This window comes from Hipposideros armiger, unplaced genomic scaffold (genome assembly GCF_001890085.2).
Source record: "Hipposideros armiger isolate ML-2016 unplaced genomic scaffold, ASM189008v1 scaffold_39, whole genome shotgun sequence".
NCBI lineage: Eukaryota > Metazoa > Chordata > Mammalia > Chiroptera > Hipposideridae > Hipposideros > Hipposideros armiger.
Genome location: NW_017731389.1, coordinates 1582538 through 1601569, shown reverse-complemented (window position 1 = coordinate 1601569; position 19032 = coordinate 1582538). Strand labels below are relative to the sequence as shown.

The following is a 19032-nucleotide window of genomic DNA, read 5'->3' as shown; positions in this document are numbered from 1 at the left end:
GTTATAATCAAATCACCTCTCAAAATGGTAATACCTGGCCTTTGGCAGTGCTTTAGACTGAGCATAGCAAAAGCTTCTCTTCATTGCTGACTTATGAAAGCTATACCATTTTTTCCCCCTCAACCTCGTTCTTCATGCTCCTAATTTTTAATTTCTTCCTCCCTTGCCTCCCCTTACCTGAAATAAGACACTGGCAAGGAAGAGAAAAAAAGAAATCAACTTAAGTCTTTCTCCAGCCCAACCCTACATGTACTGGTTTATAGAATCACACAGTTAAAAAACAATGTCTACAGCTGATATCACACAACACCATCTCTGCAATTTCTTGGTGCAGTGTGTACATCCAAAATCTAACTTGAACACTAAAAACTCCTGACCTTAGCACAGTTAACTGAATAGCCCATTCACCAAAGTAATTTGTTATCAGATAAACACACAAAGTTAAATCAGAGTACAGTGAAGCAGAGTTACTTTATAAGATCTTAGTGGAGACAAGCTAAAAGTCATGATGAATAATGTGAGATAAGAGAAAATCCATGTTTGGTTTTGTCTGAATTCTCCTTAGAATTGTCTCCATTATCCATACTGGCTATGAGACGCTGGAAGGAATCTTAGAGATCGTCTTCCTGAACCATGAAGAACCTGGGATTTAGTGAAGTCAAGTGATTGCCACATACAGCTAGGTAGTGGCAAAGCCATGCCTGAAACCAGCTCTTTTGCCTCTGCAACGGTTTATTTTATTCTTACAACTTGACATTCATTCATGATAATGGATGTATAGAAATACATGCTAAGTGTTTTTTTAAAACTGAAAGGAAATCCACAATATGATCCCCAAATATTTTAAAGTTAGTCTAAACATCGGAAAATTTTTTTATCAATGTATTTACCATGTTCTATACTAACATAAAAGGCAGATATAGGAGTAAGGTGGCAAGAGCTATAGGGAAAAAAGAAAACTTCCTGCTCACTTAAAAAACAAACAAAAAAACACTGCACAATAGTAACCCTGAGCATTTGAGAATGTCAACACTTTTGTACTCATTTGACTGGGTGTGTTCAAAATAGATGGACAAAATGAATTCTGAAGAAAGATTTGAGAAAAAGTCAAATGGTAATCTAATTTGTGAATTAAGAAAAATAAGTCCTCATACAGAGGAGCACCAGGGGAAGAAAGGTGAAAGCCAAACTACAAGCCTGTTTCCCAAAGAATAAAGAAATCATGCAAATGAGCAACTGGAGTTAAATATATACGAGGTGTGATCAAAGCATACAGTGAACACCGCTGCCAAGTGCCATCCAACAGAAAGGCAGGGATCTTCAATACAGGAAGCGGTGCATGGAACTTTAGTAACAATGTGTGGCAAGTTTCAACTTGTTCGGTGCAGTCATTCAGGTGTGAGCTACAGTTGAGAGAAGGTGTGTTTGAAAGTGTGCCGTAAATCATCCTCCATCATGACAACACTGCATGTCACACATTGCTTCTGGTGTATGGCAATTTCTGTCAAATAAAAACATTATGGGGCTAGCCGAGTGGCTCAGTTGGTTACGAGTTGGCTTAAGAGCACGAGCTCTGAGCAACAGGGCTGCCGGTTCAATTCCCACATGGACCAGTGACACTGCACCTGAGCTGAGCTATTGTTGAGCTGCCAACAGGTGGCAGGATGGCTCAGCTAGTGTAACAACAAGATTGCCTGTTCAATGGTGGGCTACGCCCACCCACAACTAAGACTGAACTAGGCACCTTGAGCTGAGCTGTCGCCCAGATGGCTCAGTGGATAAAGCGTGAGCTCTTAACAACAAGGCTGCCCATTCGACTCCCACATGGGATGGTGGCTACATCCACCGGCAACTAAGATTGAACACAGCACCTCGAGTTTAGAGGCCACGAGCTGCCAAGGGGAAGTCAGATGGCGAGTGGCACCCTCCACAACAAAGATTGAAGAGCGACAATTTGTCTGTTCCCTTTCCCCAATTCCCCAACACTGTTCCCCTCCCCCAGTTCTCCAATAAAATCTTAAAAAAAAAAAAGTATGGTGTGTCCTCATCCATCTTATTCACCGGATTTGGCACCATGAGACTTCTGGCTCTTCCCCAAAGTCAAAGTGGCCGTGAAAGATAAACATTTAATCAATTCAGGACATTGAGGCAGCCATAACAGCACAACTAAAGACACTCACAAAAGAGAACTTCCAGAACTGCTTCAGAAAGTGGCAAGAACGAGATGAGTGTGTTCGTATGAGGGGGAGCATTTGGGGGGGGGGATTAATGGCAATGTGTCTTTCACTATAATAAATTTTTATTTAAACATTCACCGTATTTTTTTATCACACCTCATATATACAGGGGTGCCAAAAAAATGTATACACATGATTTGTATTCATCTTTTGTTATCAGTATATATTGAGTGTTACAATTTTGATATTTTTTCCTTTCTTAAAATGTGTGTACAGTTTTTTTGTCACCCTCTGTGTGTGTGTGTGTGTATATATATATATATATACACACACACACACACATACACACACACACATCTGTATATACAGTATGTATGTATATATGTAGGCTGTGGGCTGTTCCAGTTATTCTTGGTTCATGGTCAATTAAGCAACTAATAAAATAAATCTCGGTTTTACTCAAGCGTCTGTGTGCTTCCCCCATTCCTAAATTTAATAGTTACACATGAGGTGAGATTTAAGTTTTATCAGTCTAACCTATCACCACATAGCTGTCAACTCATGAAAATGAAAATGTGGATAGAATACACTTTAAGAAATAGATTGCCAAAAAATAGCTCATCAGCAAGCCCTGTCAGCTCCACCCACAAAATAGATTCCTAATCTTTACACTAGTTCTCTTTTCTTTCCTCTGGAATCCTGCCTGCAATCATGGTTTCTCTGCTGTTACAAAACCCCTATCACCAATTTCTGACAAATGTACAACATATCAAGGCATTCTCCTACCTAAAGTTCTCCAAAAGCTTCTCACTGCACTTATAGTAAAATCAAGCTCCCTACAATGACCCTCAACTCCCTTTAACCTCCTATTCATGCCTATGAGGCCTATATAATATGGCGCTTGCCTACCTCCCCAACTTCATCTCCCTCCAGGAACTCTGAAGGTCACTGTATACTCTAACCCCACAAGGCTTTCATTCTGGTCCCCAATTATACCAAGCTCCTTCTCACTTGGTCAGAGTAAGAGTATCCAATACCCTGTTTAACAACCTTAGGGCTGTTTCCTGGACTTGGAATGCTCTGACCCCAGGTTTTTCCATGGCTGACTCCTTAATATTCAGAAGCAGCTCAAATGTCACCCCCAACAACCCAATTTAAAAGAACACCACACACACACACACACACACACACACACACACAAACATCCATCCATCCTATTATCCTGTTTTGTTTTCATAAATTTGTCTCTGTCTGAAATTATGTTGCTCATTTATTTGTACTGTGTAACAACCTCCACACCCCCAAAACACACACACACACACACACACACACACACACACACACACACACACTCAGTCACACACGTAACTTCTTTGGACATGCGGATATTCCTTGCCGAATCCCCAAAGCCTAGAACAGTGCCTGGTACCTAGTGGATACTCACTATTTATTGAATGATAGATTCCACCTATCCCAAACTTTCCCAAATCTTGTTTCTGCCTTGGATTTCTAGCACTTGTTCACTATCACATCTCTTTGGTCTGTTCCCTTTTCTGAATTTCTTTTGGTCTCATTCTGCTTACTGTAACATAGAGAAAAACAGAACAAGGAGCATAAAAAGAAAGACGTTAATGATCATAGAAACCTACTCAGCCTATGCTACTGGCAAGTGGGGCAGAAGGCCAAATAAAGTACTTCTTAAGGGCAAAGCCCTTAGGAATGATCCTGTCCATTAGTGCAGTTCTGAAGGGCAGCATCAAAAAGAATTATGGGGCTGGCCGAGTGGCGCGATGGTTAAGAGCTGGCTTGGGATGCCAGAGGGCCCCGGTTCGGATCCCACATATGAGGGCCAGTGAGACTGCCCTCTACAGCTGAGATGCTGAGCAACAGCTCAACCTGGAGCTGGGCTGCTGTGAGTCGCCGGTGACGGCATAGGCTGCTGCCCCTGTGGCAGTGGGTTGCCATGGGCTGCCGTGTGTGGCCAGCAGCCAGCGTGGGCGGCCAGCAGCCACAGTGAGCGGCCATCCAGAGGCTGACAACTGATGTGCCTCGCCCGGGAAGAGCGCAATGATGGTGCCAACTTGGGCCAGTGAAGCAACATCCTCCACAACTAGACTGAAGAACAAAAGGGCAGCAACTTGTCTGTTCCCCTTCCCCCAATTCCCCAGCACTGTTCCCATCCCCCCAATACCCCAATAAAAATCTTAAAAAAAAAAAAAAGAATTATGGAGGTAGCCTGTCTGTGGCCTAAAAAAAGTACAACACGCCCTGTGGACACTCAGCAGTTCTTACAAACTTTATAGCAAGCAAAATAGGTTTCGACATGATCTGCGAATCTGCACTTTCAACAAACACCCCCCAGGTGGTTCTGATACAGGCAGTCTTTGGAAACTTTGAAGTCTTTGGCCAAACAAAGAATAGCAAAGACCCAAGGGATGGTATTACCAGATAGACAGTTTAACCAACAAAACCCTTTTATTTTTAATCTCTACTTTTAAGCTGATTCTCAAAATGAGTCAAATTCCATTTTAATTTTTGCTGAATATTATTTAAATTCATAGGTATTTACAGCTTTTAACCATTTTAGAAACTATAATAATAGCTACTATTATAGGACAACTGCTATGTTGTACATGCTATCATCAGTGTTTTACACATGTATCTTATTATCCCATTTATAGATGAGCTTCACTTAAATAAGTACAGACAACTATTAAGAAGACAGATTCAGAGCTGGCCAAGTGGCTCATTTGGTTAAAAGTTGGCTTAAGAGCGCACAAGCTCTGAGCAACAGGGCCGCTGGTTCAATTCCCACATGGGCCAGTGACTCTGCACCTGAGCTGAGTTGTCACTGAGCTGCCAACAGGTGGCAGGATGGCTCAGCTGGTGTAACAAGATTGCCTGTTCGATGGTGGGCTACGTACCTCCACCCGCAACTAAGAACTCGGCACCTGGAGCTGGGCTGCCACCAGGATGGCTCAATGGATAAATTGTGTGCTCTTAATAACAAGGCTGCCCGTTCGACTCCCGCATGGGATGGTGGCTATGCCCACTCACAACTAAGATTGAACACAGCACCTTGAGATTAGAGGCCATGAGCTGCCCACGGGAAGCCAGATGGTGACTGGTGCCCTCCACGATGAAGATTGAAGAACGACAACTTGTCTGTTCCCCTTCCCCAATTCCCCAACACTGTTCTCCCCGCCCCCAATTCCCCAATAAACTCTTTTAAAAAAAAAAGTGACAGATTCAGAAATCAAACACATCTGTATATTACAAGTCTGTGTTCCATGGACTCTATACCTCCCACTAATTATTCTTATTAGAAGTAAAACCAATAAATAAAAATTCAGGTTTGTAAAGGAAGAGAGGGGATTCTTAAATATTCCTCACTTTAGAAAAAGATTGCCTGGGATTTCATTACATGGTGAATTTTGACAGTACATTTAAATACCTTAACAATGGCATGGCAACCTCTGAAAATGAATAAATCTTAAGAGTCTTTTTCTAAAACAAATAATCACCCTTTCAATCAAAATTACTAAATATTAAACTCGTTCACTATTTATAGATCTGGCAGTGGTTCTCAAACTGGGCTAATAATCAAGAATCATTTGAGGAGCAGCTTAGAAACAAAAATTCTAGGCTTCACATCAGTTCTAAATCAGAATCTCTGGGGGTGTGACCCCTCCCCAAATCTTTATTTTTATAAGGCTCCCATGGGCTTCTGATTAGTAACCAGGGTTCACAACGACTGTTACCCTGACCCCAGCATTCTACAAGTGAATACATTGAGGACCTAGAAGGGTAGCGTCTGCCTAAAGACATAAAGTAGCACAATAGGATGGAAAAACAATATCCTCCACATTTGGTGCTTTTAACACCAAGCTGTTTTTGGTAAGACTGTACTTATTTATGCTCTGATGCATATGACCTGCTGATTACAAGCCTCCTGCAACTTATTCCCTCATCTGAAAACTGGGAATAATAGTGCCTAACTCTTAAGAGTTGCTGAGGATTAAATAGTATAATATCTATAAGGTAGTGTCCTTTTTTTTTTTTTTTTAAGCTGAGCTCAGTGGGCTTGGGCCGGGCATCAAACCACTATTGCTCAAAGCTCGCACTCTTGAGCGAGGTCTTAACCAACTGAGCCACTCGGCCGGCCCTGTAAGGTAGTGTATTTAACACAGGGCCTAGCATATATTGAGTGTTCATTATATAGGTCACATAGCTCCCTAAAAAAGCATGCCTTTTTTAACTGAAGAAGGTTTACTGAACCACTTCAATTACAAAATGAACAAGAAGCCGATGTTTAGCTTTGGAAGTACAAAAGGACTTTAAACTCAGGGTAAGGCGAGGGTCAAGAGCTTGCCTAACTCTTGCACAACACTCTTTCTCATAGGATGCCTCAGAATCATCTTAGTGGATCAATCTCTGGGTGATGAGCAGTAATCTGTATTTCTAAAAACCTTCCTCCTCCAACCAGGTATTTCTTAGGCAAACCAAGGTCTGATAACTATTAGTATACAGAATCCGTGACCACAGCAAATTGCCTCTCAAGTCCCAGCAAAAAACAACTGTACTCTGTAACGAGACGAGCAGCGTCACCAGACTCTGATGCAAACAACAGCTGGGGATGGCTGTGCAAAGTAGTGGTTGTGATCACCAGGGAAGGCCTCGACCCTCTTATCTCCTAAAAAACTGTTAAAATTACGAAGGCGCCAAGCTCGTCCTATAATCCCCATGGCAAACAGTGCTGCCTAGGGGGCCACAAGGAGCTAAAGTTAACTCAACAGCCTCCTTCCCAGGGGTGACGCCAGAGGAAAGCGACCCTGTATACAGCTGACCACGCCGGAGCGGCGCCAAAGGTTAATGACCCTCTTGCCCTGTTCCTTGTGATGGCCAAAATCCTCCACTACTCCACAGATCAGCTGCCGGAAGTGCGTCGCCCCAGCCTGCTCGGGATGCTGGAAGTTGTAGTTAACTGGCTACTTCTCTCGCGCCCCAATTCGCCTTTTTTCAAATAAGCAAACACCTTGGAACTGTAAGGAAGGTCTCTCTATGACCAGCAAATCTTATCCTTCCCTTTTCCAGCTGACAAAGGGAACTCGCAGAAAGCATGCAAAATCTTGGACTACAAGTCCCAGCATGCTCTGCACCGCGTCCGGACCGGCCGGACACCATCGTAGGTGCGGGCCGCATGAATGGAGGAGCATTGGGCGTAAGGCCAAGCCTGCCGCAGTCCACACGGCCCCGGTACCTACTCCCAGAGCGTGAGTGCGGGGTGTGGGCCGTGCGCGTGCGCGTGCGCGCTCGGAGGGGGCGTGTGGCAAACGCGCCCGGCCGTTGCGGGCGCGTGGGTGCTGAGTTTGGCGCCAGCTGTGCCGCGCGCCCGACGGACCGGTAGTTGCGGGACCTCCCGCCTCGCCCGGGGCTGCGCGCAGCCGTGGCGGCCGCCGGAGACCGCAAGGGGCGGAGGAAAGGAGGGGGCCGGCCGCGGCACGCGGGGGAACATCCGAGCATGCTCGGAGACAACATGGCCTCCCTGATCCAGCGGATCGCCCGTCAGGCGTGCCTCACCTTCCGGGGCAGCGGGGGCGGCCGCGGCGCTTCCGACCGCACCGCGGTCCCAGACCCCGAGGCGCCGGTGCCGCAGGGCTTCCCGGAGAACCTGAGCAAACTGAAGAGCCTTCTGACCCAGGTCCGCGCCGAGGACCTGAACATCGTCCCGCGCAAGGCCACGCTGCAGCCCCTGCCGCCCAACCTGCCACCGGTTACCTACATGCACATTTACGAGACGGACGGCTTCAGCCTCGGCGTGTTCCTGCTCAAGAGCGGCACATCCATCCCGCTGCACGACCACCCGGGCATGCACGGCATGCTCAAGGTGCTCTACGGCACCGTTCGCATCAGCTGCATGGACAAGCTGGAGGCGGCAGGCGGGCAGCGGCCGCGGGCTCCACCGCCAGAGCAGCAGTTCGAGCCGCCGCTGCAGGCCCGGGAGCGGGACGCCGTGCGGCCCGGCGTGCTGCGCTCGCGGGCCGAGTACACCGAGGCCAGTGGCCCCTGTGTCCTTACGCCACACCGGGACAACCTGCACCAGATCGACGCTGTGGACGGGCCCGCCGCCTTCCTGGACATCCTGGCCCCGCCCTACGACCCCGACGACGGCCGGGACTGCCACTATTACCGGGTGCTGGAGCCCGTCAGGGCCAAGGAGGCCTCCGGATCGACCTGTGACCTTCCTCGAGAGGTGTGGCTCCTGGAGACCCCGCAGGCCGATGACTTCTGGTGCGAGGGGGAACCTTATCCAGGTCCCAAGGTCTTCCCTTGAAGCCGCAGGCACCCGGGAGTGGTAGGCCAAAGACGTGCCCAACTCAGTTCTGGACCTGGCAGCCAGCGACCCACCACAAGGGCTCTCCCAACCCCCAGGCCTGGGCATTGGATATACTAGAGTAGGCTGTAGCTGCTGCTTCGAGAGCCTTGGGAAGCGCGGACGAATGGGACCGCAGCCACTGGGCACGGTTATGGGGGCGGGGTAGGCAGGGAGGCAAGGTTGTTTCCTGACTCTGTCACTGCCACCAGTGTTTTGATTTGGGGGGAGGGGAGCAGGGGACTATGTGAAGCGCTTCCATCCTAAAGCCATAATGAAAATGTTCTTCCCTCCGTTCCTCATCCTATACAAAATACACTGAGAGGTTTTCTCATCCCTCCCCCACCCCCTCCTTGGGTAAATGGGGTTTGTTTTCCACTTACGTTCTTATGCCCTTTTACTCCTTATAGTTTTAACTTATTGACTGTGCATGACCCAGTGATTTGAATTGATTATAGTTCAAGTCATTGGTAAAAACCCGACTTAAAGAGATGAGCTGTTTAAAGTGAGCTGTCCTGCCTGATTAATTTGTTGTGCAAATTAAATCATTTTTTCCAGAGTTAGGAGATCATCCCCAAAACATAACTATGCATGTAGAGGACAAGATTTATTTTCTTTCCTTCCCTTGCCCGGTAGCCACATCTGGTTTACTCCGGCAGCATCTACTAAGAAATTCACACCTGTGTATCTCAGTGACAAATAGTCACATAGAGCTTATCTTCCCCTTGAGTCTCCAGATGTGTGAGTTGAGCCGATTTCTCTTTGCAGATTCGCCTTTAATGCAAAAAATATATTACCCTCAAGTGACTTTTTTTGTCTTACTGTACTTTAAGAGGTGGTAGGGTAATTTTGTATTGTCTAACCAGAAGATTCAGAGGAGCTGAATCAGTATGCTTCCAAACACCTGAATGTAAAACACCCCTAGCCAGCTGTTGAATTCCATGTCCCTATTTACTTCTAGTATTTTCCTGCAAAAGTAGAGAAAGTGTGGGTGACTGTTTCAAATTCAGCTCTGATGTTCCAGAGGGCTGGTGCTTTCAGCTGTGTTGTTGGTGGCAGTGTTCTCAGAACCCTCCCTCAAACAGGAGAGAGCCAGTGCTTCATCTTTTCTGTAGGAAGAAAGAGAAGGCACTGGTCATCAAGGCTGGGGAATTGAGAATTAACAATACTGCTGGCCAGTTTAGAGCACCAAAACTTGGGACCAAACACTTCGCACTCCTCGTCTCCAAATGAACAGTTGTGCTATTTATGACTAGTTTTATTTTTGTCCTTTTAATAAGCTGAGCAACTTGACCTTGTTTACAGAGGCATTGACACCATTTGCTTCAGGCCATGGAGCACTATTGTTTCCCTCTTTTTATTATTTACAAGATTGCTTTTTTCACAAACTTTTAATAAAAACAAACTGTAGAAATAAACACATTAAAATTTGCCCAGCTGTTGTCTAAGCCCTCTTGATTGACTTGCCCATGTGGCAATCGAGTTCTAATAGCTGTACTAAAGGGAGATTTGCTATTGGCGGAAAGTGTCAACCTTGTAGGGAAACAGTATGTGCCTTTGCCTCTTTATGCACACTGGGTTTTAGAGGCCCAAAGTGAAGGAATATTTGTTCCCAATTTTTAAAAGAGAATTAAAAAGCAAATTCTTGCTTTTTTTTTTCTCTCTTTACAAAAATGATGCTTATTCAATGTGTAATGCCACTATGTTATAAAACCTGACAGGCGTAATACCAAGCGTCTCCTAACATTGGTTTATGGTAGCTTCATGTTCTGGTGTGGTATAATGTACCTTGGAGGCAGTTTTAAAGCAGACCTTCATGCCATTCAGTTTGGAAATCAGTTCTAGATATGCAAATGATGATTTTCTTAGAGAAGTGTTCACCAAATGGGTTTTTTTCATAGCACAGTATAGGTATCGATCTCATATCTACCTGGTTTGAATTATTGTAGCAAAAAGTTGATTAACTTATAAAAATTGTCAATAGTGATGTGTATGTTATAATACAATCTGGAGTACATTAAACTAACCTATAAAAACTCTGGCAATAGGAGAGTAATAAAGGAGGAATTGTTTTCCCAAATTTCATTATGAAAAGTTTTAAAGTTCTCAAGTACAAACAAGTTGAATGAAAGAAACCAAGGTGCTTTTCAAAAGAATAAGTGAAATCGTTGCAGGCCAAAACAGCAATATGATACCTCTAATTTAGTTCAATGAGAATAGTGAAACTTTTGATTCACTAACAAATTCTGAATAACTTAATGGTGAACACAAAATGTATCTTGTTTTAGTGAGCCACTAAGGAAAGAATATTAACTACAAAGATAAATGTGGTGCAGAAAAACCTTACACCTTTCTGCATAAACTTAAATCATGACTGTGCTGCTCTGTGTTTTCTTATATTCCTGCAATATAGAGTGTATTTCAGTAACAACTGTGGGAAAAAGTTGTCTTCCCCTACAAAGGCTGAGCACAATGATACTAATCACTTAATTTTTCTGTTGAATAACAAATGCAATAATTGCCACTCATGGGTGAAAAGTTGTCTAATTACTTCTAAAGCCTTTTAATTCTCTGGTTATATCAAAGGCCACTTATATCAATGGAGAGTATTGTGTACCTACCTACTATTTTATGAGAATTGAATTTTTACTAAGCCTGATTTGCATGGATTGAGTTTATACCAATTGCTGTTTATTAATGAAAATGGTGGGCCTATTTTTAAAGTAATATGTGTTTGTCAACCGGAGTGGGTTCTCTGACCTTTTAACATAGCCCTTAACTTCTCCCCAAATCCACAACTTTCATCCCCCCTTTTGCATTGTCCCCTTGTAGGTGCCTCAGTCCTGGCATCTCAGGACTCTGTCATCACTCATCTTGTGCTATGGCTCTACTGCTCAATGAAGAAGCAATATATCTTTAATTCAGGACTCTGCCCAGTGCTATTCAACTCTAACCTGAGGGCAGTAACACTCATGTAACTCCTGGTCTGAATTCAGAACTTCAGGTTACAAGCAAGCTGACCACTGATTGCTTCAGTGCAATACGGCATCTACTGTCAAGGAAATCATTTGTTAAACCCTATTTAGTTACTGAATCTTCAGGTCCAGGGATGTTTACATTTCTGGGTCCAAATCAGTGTACTTATGGAAAATAAAGGCATGTTTGAAATTGTTTAGAGGTAAATCTTATTTTATTATTGCAAAATGGAGAAGGAAAATATTATAATGGTTACATTTTACTGTTAAAGGTTCACTGTCTATACTGTAAGATTATGTTGTACTAAAAATTGCTGGCATTCTGCAGATTCTAAAATGCAGTAATAATATAAACTTAAAAGTTTATTTCCTTGAGAGTGAGTTTTGAAACAGTCTGATTGAAAATGCATCTGAAACTGTTTAATCATACTGTTTTGCTACAACAAAAAAATACCTTTTATATTTCACCTAAGGAAAATAAGCTAGTGCAAGAAAACAAAAATACTTTTATCCACAATGAAAAAATCTTTGGACTTAAGTATTTTCTTGTCTTTCCTTTTTCTGTAAAATTGGTTTAATTGTTTGGACTGGAAGCATATTAGTCATGTGCGATGATGCTGACCATTCTTTCATACATACACACACACACACACAAATTGTATTGGACTGTCACTACAGCCATTTTTAATATATATACCAAACAATTTCATTAGTAGTTAGAATATTGAAATTAGCCTGGTTTATGAATAATTGAAAACCTTAAGAGGTTTAATAGACTTGTTTTTAATGTGTACTGAACCATCTCAAATGCATTATGTTCTTTAAAGAATTTACTCTCCGGAAGTTTATTTTTAATAAGAATTCCCAGTAGCAGCTGAAACATCAATACTATTCAATAAAGCATATTGAATATAAGGATCAGACTTGCCTTATTTTTTGAGCAAAGTAAAAAATGAGACACGTGTGAAAAGTACCTGAATGTTTCAAGCAGAGAGTAAAATCTGATTAGAGATATACCTAACGTTGAAATCAAGGAGTAAAAGCCACAAGGTTGAAAAAAACCAAGGTGGGTTCCTTACGGTTATACCCCTGTCAACGTGTAAGTGATTATGTAACTGATTTGACTATTTAATAAAATTTAATCTTATTTTTAAAACAACTTTTAAAAACTTTTTTAGTTGATTGCTTCATAAACATTTACATTGTCTTGATTGAAAGTGCTCTGAAATTAGAATTTGGCAAGACAATTATAGATCTTACAAAACTTAAGTATACTATATTCTAATGAAATTTTGGAAATTTAAAAAAACGTAATTATCAAAATGTGGTATTGTTTTATACGTATTAAAATTGGCCATGCAAGAATGATAATACACAGACAAGCTAGGAAATATGAATCCATTGGAAGAAGGCCAGTCACTTGAACAATCTGAAACTGAAGTTTAGAAACTCCTGTTTTGTAGTTATAGAAAGAGATATTCTGCATCTTTGAAATTTAGACAGGAAGAAATAAGGAAAGGGTTGATTACCTCCACAAATTAGATCTCAAATTCTAGTGTTGGTTAAGGGCAAAAAAAGTAGTTTCCAGGAGTAGCTGCTCTCTGCTAAAATACAGGCCATCAATTATCTGGACTGAGTTTTCACGTGGTGTAGTTAAATAGTGGGTGCTCCAACATGTTACACTTGTGTAAGGATCCAAAAGCAGTGAGTGAACTTAAAGATTTAGACCCAATTTTAGAGTAAAGATAACTTCACAAAGACACAATCACTTGCTTTGTATGACAGGCAGATAACTTCTTGAATTTATATTTTAAAATTACAAAAGGCTTGCATAAAATGTATGTACTCTTGAAACCATTATCCAATACTGTAGAGAACTATATGTGCCTATTTCAGATGGTCTGTCAAGATTTTAAGGCTGGTTACACGTATGTAATGAGCTGGGTATTTTGATGATCTTAGACCCATCAAATCTATGGCAGATTAATGATCTTTCTGAATTGGGGTAATTGGGGAGAGAAGGTGGGAGAGAAATGAGTCCTGGGGTAATTCCTTTGGCTACCCATTAATGCTGTCATCAGCAGTGTCTGAATGCATTTTTGATTTGAAGGGGTGATAGCGCTTTTCAAAAAGTTTTCTGTGGTCATGAGACTAATCTTGGAACCTGAAAGTCATTTCCAGCTTGACCAAGCCACCACACTTTCCACAAAGCCACATCTCCACTGAGTTCCTGGCCCTGGTCAGGGTTCTAAAAGCAGCAGCAAATGTGTAGTCTCCGAGTGGGCACTTGTTTGTAAGTATTTATTTTCCGGAGCCCACTCAGGAATGGAGAGAAGCTATAGGCTGTTACAGAGGACGGAACAATGAGTCAAAACAACGCCTCCCCATTTTTACACTAATGCAAGGGGGAAATCCCCGAACACTACAGTTTGATTATGAATGGAGATTTCTTTGGGGTGAGAGGGCTGGTGTTGAGAGGCTAGCAAAGAAAACTTGGAGATCCCGGCTTGGTCAAAGCACTAAAAACCACTGGATGCCTGTTGAATTCCCACCCAGTAAACCTTTCAGAAATGATTTCTGCTGCAAAAGTATTGTTGGAAAGTATTTATTTACACTATAGTCATAAACCATCAATTATCTAAACTTCAGTTAGTGGTTTTGTGTTAGAATAAATCATTTGTATTTCCACAACTATTAAGAGCTAATAACCAAACAAGTCAGCTCCAGTAACATTATTTACATTCTTATCTGCAATTTGACTACAAAGATAACACTTAAGTCACAAAACAGAGCATACAAAAATATACTTTCTAAAAAAAATTCCAAATATTAATAGGCAGAAATATACAGCCATACTAAACCAAGGGAGTGATGATTTTTTTTTTTCCATAGTAAGGCAACCCATTTACATGCAGACCCTGTAACATTGTCTACATCACAAGGCACCAAGGACACTTCCAACACAATTGCATGCATCCTAGTTTCAGAGAATATATGTACATCCCCTTTTAAATAAGTTAACCTCTGACTCATGTCAAGAGATCATAAATGCTTTACTTTTTTTTTTCCCAAAGGTTCAGAACTTGGAGAACAGTGCACATCAAAAATACACAAAATCTGAGTGGATATACACTGCAAAAATAGTCTTTACGTTTCTCAAACAACTCAAAAAGGAGCAGATATTCCTATGTCCCTCCCATCACATTGCACTTCTATTCTCTGAGTTTATAATACATATTGCTTAAAGGGTTGAGACGAATAGATAAGCTTTGAATCACTGTTCTAGGGCCACATAATGCAGCATGCTTCGCTCACTGTACAGCGTCCCCCAAATCAGCCCCAAGCCATAAAGTGCACATCAGTTTTGCTTCTGTCTTTGCTGTCCCCACCTGGAGGGGTCAATCAGCATCTCCCAACCTACTGTAGAAAAAGTCTCAGATCAACTCTTGACATTCAGAGTCAAAAACTTATAATTGGTCAGAGTAAGGGGGGTGGGGAGCAAAACCTAGTCAAACAACCTTTTAAAGCAGGGTCAGGCCTCAGCCCTCTAGGCCAGGGACCCCCACCCAACAACCCCCTTCCGAATCTCCCCATGACCCTGGTGTGACAGTCAACTCACCAGAGAGACTAAGGTGGGCTAACAGGAAGGACCTGCTTCTAAATGGAAAGAGGGGCAGTGCTGGGCTCCACCACCTATGCCCAATGGAGAGAGGGGCAGGATAGGGTGGTAGTGTTTGTTGTGCAGCTCCAGTGGACAAAGGGCCTCCTCCAGGAGCTGATGTGTCAGCCTGAGTCTAATCTCAAGGTGTCCGGGTCCTAGAGGAGCAAGGGGCTAGGGATCCTCCACCAATAGTGCTGCTGTTGCTGCCGCACAGGGGCATCCCAGGCTGCGCGCCCCCTGTGCACGAGGCTGTAGAGGCTGCTGGCACAGAAGAAGAGGGGGCACTGCTTTTGCGCTCCTTCTGTCTCAGGTGGATCTTGGTGTGGCGCTTCCTCTCATCACTCCGGGCAAACTTGCGGCCGCAGTAGTCACAGGCAAAGGGCTTCTCGCCAGTGTGGGTGCGGATGTGGGTAGTGAGGTGGTCACTGCGGCTGAAGTTGCGCATACAAATCCGACACTGGAAGGGCTTGTGCCCCGTGTGGATTCGGATGTGCCGTGTCAGTTCGTCAGAGCGAGAAAAGCGCCGGTCACAGCCTTCTGCTGGGCACGGGTAGGGCCTCTCGTGCACAGGTGTCTTGCTAGGCCTGTTGGGGTACTTGCGAGGCCTCAGAATGGGCCGCAGTGGCAGGTGGTGGGGGTTATAGGCAGCAGCAGCAGCTGCTGCTGAGCTGCTGCCAGGCAGGCGGGGTCCCTCGCTGCATCCACTGGTCCCTGGCCCTGTAGCCCCAGCACTGGGGCCCCCCAGGGTAAAGTTGCGGATGGTGGAGAGTGGAGTGAGTGGAGGGGGGACTCGCAGGGAGTCCAGGGGGCATGGGAAGGGCTTGCGGTCGGGGCCAGGCGTACCATGTAGGTCTCTCTGGCACTGTGATGGGAAAAATCCAGGGTAGTCTGGTATCATGGGGAAGAGACCTGGGTCCGTCGCTGGCTTGGGGGACGGGTAGGAAGGAGGTGGTGGGTAGGCCAAAGAGGAGGAGGTGGAGGTGGTGGCTGCAGACAGGAACGCCGAGGGGTCCTGGTAGAGGTCTCCTGCACAGCCAGAATAAGGAGGTGGCGGTGGTGGAGAGTAGAGGTGGTCCAGGTCAGGCTGGGTCTGGGACATGGTGCACACACCCAGGGGTCCTGTCGCCAGTGGGTTGGGGGAGGCAGAGGTGACGCTGGATGAGGCTGTGGTCGAAGCTGGGGAAGTGACCCCTTGCAGGATGCCTGCACTCACAATATTGATGATGCCTTCTGGGTAGCAGCTGGCACCAGCGTACTGGGGGTCAATGGAGAACTTGCCCATGTAAGTGAAGGTCTGGTTTCGGGGTGCAGAGACAGGAGCAAAGCTGCTGGGATATGGGAGATCCAAGGACCTCTTCTCTCCAGTCATGTCAATGTTGATCATGCCATCTGAGGAGGGAGAAGGAAGAAGAGAGGGGGAACAATGAGAACGCAGCCAACAATCCCTTCTCAACCCCCCTCACATGGGTCCATTCCCAAGGCCCAGAATCCTAGCATTTTAGGGCTAGGGCAGAGTCCACCTGGTGGGGAAATCACCGCCCAGGGACAGTAAGAAGAGGCTAGCCCCAGATCCGACTGTGGCAGGCAGTATAGTCTGGGACTCAAACTACCTCCAGGAAAGTAGGATGAGCTACTCCCAACCCCCCCACACAGCCATCTGTGACTCTAGTCCCCAATAAAAACACCCAATAATAGCAACAACCATGTTAAAAATTCCCCATCTGCCCGAAACTTCTCTCCCTCTCCTTTGCCTGGGGGTCCCACCGCTAGGGCGACTGATCCCAGCCAGTGCCACAAGGATGCCAGCCCTAGAGGGAAGCCCGAGGAAGGGGTCCGGGACCCCGGCTACTCCCCATCCCCGGTGCCTTTTTCACTGAGCTTCTGCTGACGGCTGCTAGAGGGAATCCGGCGCTGCGCGGAGGTGTACGGAGTTCAGAGGCTTCCTTTCCCTCCTAATCTTCTTCTCAGCCTTGCCCCACACCCGCGCGTCCCCGTCCCAGCCCAAGGCCAGTGACAGGGCTTCGAGGAAGGCGCTGGGGCCGCGGGAGATCACTTTCCGCCTCATCACCAAGAAAACCAGCGGCGCTGATGCCCCGGCGGGCCTCCCTCCGCAGCCAACGGGCCGCTTCCCGCCGCGGCCCGCCCTCCTCCTCCGTCTCCTCCTCCCCGCCTCGATAACCCCCTTAACTTCGCGGGCGGCGCACAGGTGGGGGGCGCTCCTTGAGGCTGCACTGGTTGCGCGTTCGAGACTTTCTCCGGGTTTGCTCTGCCCAGGAGGTGGCGGGGGGCGCTTTCCTCTGGAGCTTCTCTGCCGCTCGGCTCTCCAGACGCGCAGCTCTCCTCCAGAGCCCTGAACTTTCCCGTCACTTTGCCCCTACCCCAGGAGAAGGGAGGCCGGGGTACCGCCGGCTGAAGGGTCCGCACGAGCCCTGAATGTTGGGGCACCTCTCCTACTCTCATCCCTGCACTCGCCAGGGGCTGGGGCACGCGCGGCGCACGCACGCTGGCTCACTGGCGACCTGGTGCGTCTGCCCGCGCGCCCAGCTCCAGCGTCCGGGTCTCTGCTCCCGCGGGCTCCTCCTGCACCCAATTCCAGTCTTTAAAGCCAGTCAGCACCGTCCACCTCGCGCCCCAGCCCTGTCTTCCAAGTCCTGCACACGCACCGCACCCCACCCACAACCCCTGAGCGGCGTCAGTCCCTGCCAGCGAAGGGAGCGCGCAGCTTACCTCCGGCCACTCCGTTCATCTGGTCAAAGGGGCCTCCCAGTTCGGCATTGGGGAAGATGGTCACCGACGTGGCGGCGAGGTCCTCCACCGGGTAGATGTTGTCAGGCAGCTGGTGCACAAAACCACTGAGAGTTACTGGGATTTTGTCTACGGCCTTGGCGGTCATCATTTGCTCCTCGCACAACCTGGAGACCCAACTCCCTCGCTACCTGGAGTGTCAGAGAAGCCGTTTTGGAGAGGGATTGGACTGAGCCTAGGCTGGTATCTCCTTTTGCCCTCCACACTTAAAAATCACCAAAAAAAAAAAAAGAAAAGAAAAAGAAAAAGAATTTTTTAAAAAAATCCAACAGAAATAAAACTAGCAAACAAGTTGCTATATTTTTAAGAAAGAAGAAAAATGGCTATCTGCCACTGACTCTCTCCTTGTTCCAGCTGGGAAGCCAGGAGTTGCTGGTGTAGTGTTATTATAACAGTCAGTGTGTCCCCTCGCCGAGCTATTAATCAATTGCTGCTCTCTCGGTTAGACGGAAAGTGTTGCTCGAAGTATTTATGGACAGGTTCTCAATATCCGTGACGTCGCTGCCCATATATGGACTGAGGAACAGGGCTGGGCTAGGCGGCTTTTGCCGTCACATGGCCGATTTGCATACGGGCTCGGCTGCGCGGGCTCCGCCGGGCTCGCGATCCCTGCTCGCAAGCCGCAGGGATCCGTGGGGATCTGCGGCGCGGGCCCCGAGCCACAGCTCGGGTCCAGGGCGCAGGGTCCAGCGGGGAAGGGGAGCGCCGCGGGTCCGGCTCAGGCCACTACATAGAGCAAGCGGGTCGCGACTGCGGCGCGGCCTCCCGGGGCGGGGAGGAATTCCGGTTCTCCGGGACTTTCCAAAAAAGGCGAAGATCCGGTGCCGGCGGCTCCGCCTCCCCAGCCCTTGTTTGGGAGCCATTCCGGAAAATTAAACTTCGGAAAGAAACCGAGCGGAGCCGAGACACTACAGTCAAACCCCTACTCACTTTCTTGGCAGCTCAAAACCGCAAGCAAAAGGAGGCAGCGAAGAAGAAGAAGAAGAAAAAAAAAAAGCTGCATGCATTCACGGAAGCTGAGTGCTTTTTTTCTGAATTACT

At 46.2% G+C, this 19032-nt stretch overlaps 2 protein-coding genes and 1 long non-coding RNA gene across 3 annotated transcripts; 2 read left to right on the top strand and 1 right to left on the bottom strand.

Annotated features, from left to right (window-relative positions):
- The first annotated feature begins 7281 nt into the window (after window positions 1-7281).
- On the top strand, window positions 7282-11725 carry LOC109380641 (uncharacterized). The gene is made up of 2 exons (XR_002123541.1): window positions 7282-7450; window positions 11383-11725. It is a non-coding gene; the product is annotated as an uncharacterized LOC109380641 (long non-coding RNA).
- On the top strand, window positions 7506-11723 carry ADO (2-aminoethanethiol dioxygenase). The gene has a single exon (XM_019638424.1). It carries the CDS (start codon window positions 7699-7701, stop codon window positions 8509-8511), a length of 813 nt encoding a protein of 270 aa, XP_019493969.1. The 5' UTR covers window positions 7506-7698; the 3' UTR covers window positions 8512-11723.
- A 2389-nt stretch (window positions 11726-14114) lies between the features above and the next one.
- On the bottom strand, window positions 14115-18451 carry EGR2 (early growth response 2). Its single transcript, XM_019638369.1, has 4 exons — window positions 18330-18451; window positions 18123-18196; window positions 17914-18022; window positions 14115-16575 (listed from the first exon to the last, which is right to left on the bottom strand). Coding segments are annotated over exons 1-4 (1434 nt in total). The 5' UTR covers window positions 18331-18451; the 3' UTR covers window positions 14115-15325.
- Between the last annotated feature and the right edge of the window lie 581 nt (window positions 18452-19032).

Excerpts from the sequence above, each read along its gene's own strand:
- ADO (XM_019638424.1), top strand. The coding sequence starts at position 7,699 with ATGCTCGGAGACAACATGGCCTCCCTGATCCAGCGGATCGCCCGTCAG.
- EGR2 (XM_019638369.1), bottom strand. Across the intron at positions 18,023-18,122 it reads CGGCTTCTCTGACACTCCAG|CTGCCTGACAACATCTACCC; the intron begins GTAGCGAGGGAG and ends TTTGTGCACCAG. Across the intron at positions 16,576-17,913 it reads GATGAACGGAGTGGCCGGAG|ATGGCATGATCAACATTGAC; the intron begins GTAAGCTGCGCG and ends CTCCCTCCTCAG.